At 38.5% G+C, this 2784-nt stretch overlaps 2 protein-coding genes across 2 annotated transcripts; one reads left to right on the top strand and one right to left on the bottom strand.

Annotated features, from left to right (window-relative positions):
- Nucleotides 1-170: 170 nt before the first annotated feature.
- Nucleotides 171-517, bottom strand: SARC_10038 (hypothetical protein; the record flags this gene model as incomplete). The annotated part of the gene is made up of 2 exons (XM_014295930.1): nucleotides 171-194; nucleotides 284-517. The coding sequence occupies 2 exons, from the start codon at nucleotides 515-517 to the stop codon at nucleotides 171-173; spliced, it is 258 nt and encodes an 85-aa protein (XP_014151405.1).
- A 1490-nt stretch (nucleotides 518-2007) lies between these two features.
- SARC_10037 (hypothetical protein) lies at nucleotides 2008-2315 on the top strand (the record flags this gene model as incomplete). The annotated part of the gene is made up of 2 exons (XM_014295929.1): nucleotides 2008-2200; nucleotides 2260-2315. 2 exons carry the CDS (start codon nucleotides 2008-2010, stop codon nucleotides 2313-2315), a joined length of 249 nt encoding a protein of 82 aa, XP_014151404.1.
- Between the last annotated feature and the right edge of the window lie 469 nt (nucleotides 2316-2784).

Below are 2784 nucleotides of genomic sequence, written 5' to 3'. Positions count from 1 at the left end.
TATATATATATATATATATATATAATATATATATATATATATATATAATATATTATATAGTAGTATATATATATATATATATATATATATATATTATATAGATATATATAGATATATATCGCTACATTCATACATAATCCTTACTATACACATACATCAGCTGAGGCTGTTTATACAGCCTGCTGGTATACACACTAATATTCGAAAACTGGAACCGGAAGAAGAGATACAAAGCTATGCACAGCAACTCATAAACATATTTGTATAGTAGGCGATAACATACCTTGTCGACTTTCGTGTCACACAAGGCTTTCACAAACCGTCGCACGATCTTATTGTGAGCATACTCATCGCTCGTAGGTGCTCGCGTAGTGCCTATTTTCTTCTTGAAAGCATTGTGTAGGTCCGAGTCTTCATTGTATGCCTGTCCAAATCCGATAAGTTCCTGCATGTTCGTGCTTGACCAGAACTTCAACCATTTTTCTTTGTCCTCAGGTTGCAAGCGGGAACCGTTCATTGTGGAGTGTGTAAGTGTGTACAAGAACTGTAGCGTTATTATTCTCGTGCTCGTGTGATATATATATATATAATTGTACAATTATTAATTCTTTTTATGTTTATTTACCCAAAACTAAACGATATAGTTCAGAATACTATTACACCTCTCTCTAGCTAAAGACACAACACAGCCTGTCCGTCCATATAAAGGTGCCACAGAAGGAACGCAGTACGCGCTTCTAAATATTTTTGAACCATGCACAAGACGTAGCCAAGGCGTAGCCAATACATAGTCAAGTATGTTTACTATCCTCGAACGTAATCAACAGCAGGCCACTAATATGGCTAATAATAATATCAAATTCACATAGCCAACTAGTATTGAGATAGTGCAAATGGTCGACGCGAAGCCAAGCTTATTTATCGACGCATACAGGCAAAGAAGAAAGTGTTGCGGTATTTGTATTTATTTATTTATATTGCTGGAAGTAAATGTTAGGACAGAGTGGACAGACTGATATATCGAATCATTTCAATGTCCTTGTCATCTTTTGAATTCAACTTGTTGATTCTCCACATAATAGATTTCTTCTGGGTAGGTACAGTACAGGTATATATACGTGTACGTGTAGGATTACTGCAGAGGCATACTTTCAGTCGGGACATAAATACACATTTGTACAACCATACAAAAACAACTTTGTATACAATCTCTCTCTCTAGTGGTAATACATATGCACATATCCATAACAACATGAATGCATTTTATACACGTGAGATATAATAGTAGTGTACCAATATCCCTAGCCTGCTGAAAATCGAACAATATCCCAATCACTTAACACTTACAGCTCTTAAATAGATGACGCGTTTATTACAGCCTCCCCTGTATTCGAATATTTCAACATATATTTTTAGTATTGTGTTTTTGTGTATGTTTTTATCGACCTTTTTTTTGGCGGCAATGCAATTGACACGTGTTTTCAAAACACAAATATTTACGTTGAAACTATAACCGTTTACGTTTATCACTTTATGTTCAAATCACAGCCTTCAATTTTCAGAAGGCTACGTTGAAACGTAGAAGCTTTATTTAAATATCGTTGAGGTGTATATATATCAGACGGGAATCTGTACTCCAGAAACGCAATTACAAGGCATACTTTGTAGACGAACATACACATGCAGTGTCTGCAGACTCTCGGGAAACACACACTCTGCAGAAATCGGCATTGCTTAGCTATATCAAGCGGCACTATTTCGTGTATATATAAAGGCAGTGGTGTGAAAGTACACTCTAGTATACGCAACCACGCTAGTAGGATATACAAACAGGCAAATACTCATACACGCACCGTATGCACAGGGGAATCACACCATACTATACACCACCGCGCTAGTATATACGAGCATACATACCTGCGCGCATACACACAGACACTCAAATCACAATCAATTGCGTACCAGTATCATTCATCACCTCCAAATCTATCCAAAAAGCGGTCTAAAATGGGAGCTCCACATCTGAAAAAAGGCAAAAAGGCCAAGAAACAAGTCCCCACCGAAGACTCAGGGGTAGACGAGAACGCCGCACGCCCAGGCACAGCGGATTATGTGTGCGGTGGTGACTTTGGAAAGTATTTCGAGGAGCAGTATGGCGAAGAGAGATGGGCTACCCTGAAGGAAGCACTTGTGCTGCCAGGTATACTAAGCCCCGTGTGAGACTAGTCTGCGAGTGTGTACACGCATATGTTCTTGTAGGTGATTATATTGTGGCGGTGACTTGGAGAGGCGTATTTGAGGAACAGTCTGGTTAAGAGAGACGGGATGATTTGAAGGAAATACTTTTACTGCAAGATACATTGAGCTCGGTGTTTAGGCTTGTATATGAGTGTTTGCTTATGTATCTGTGTATCTAACTCGTATTGTGGCGGTGACTTTGGACAACATTTCGAGGAAACTCTGGCGAAGCTAGATGGGCGACTTTGTAGGAAGCACTCAGGTATTACCGGATAAGTTTGATCCATATGGTTTTCTTATATGTGTATGTGCAGGGGTATGTGTGTTCGATCGGTATTGCAGGTGAGACTATTTGAAGAGCTATGAGGAACCTTATGGGGTGGATTGGGCCACTTTGAGCACTATTGTTACACAGACATGAAAGTGTGTATACAATTGTAAGTATAATATATATACATACATACATATATATATATATATATATACACACACAACACACACACACACAACAACACACACACACACACACACACACACACACACACA

The sequence above is a fragment of the Sphaeroforma arctica genome (genome assembly GCF_001186125.1).
Source record: "Sphaeroforma arctica JP610 unplaced genomic scaffold supercont1.1117, whole genome shotgun sequence".
Taxonomy (NCBI): domain Eukaryota; class Ichthyosporea; order Ichthyophonida; genus Sphaeroforma; species Sphaeroforma arctica.
The sequence above is the reverse complement of the archived record's forward strand: the minus strand, read 5'-3'. Positions and strand labels throughout refer to the sequence as shown.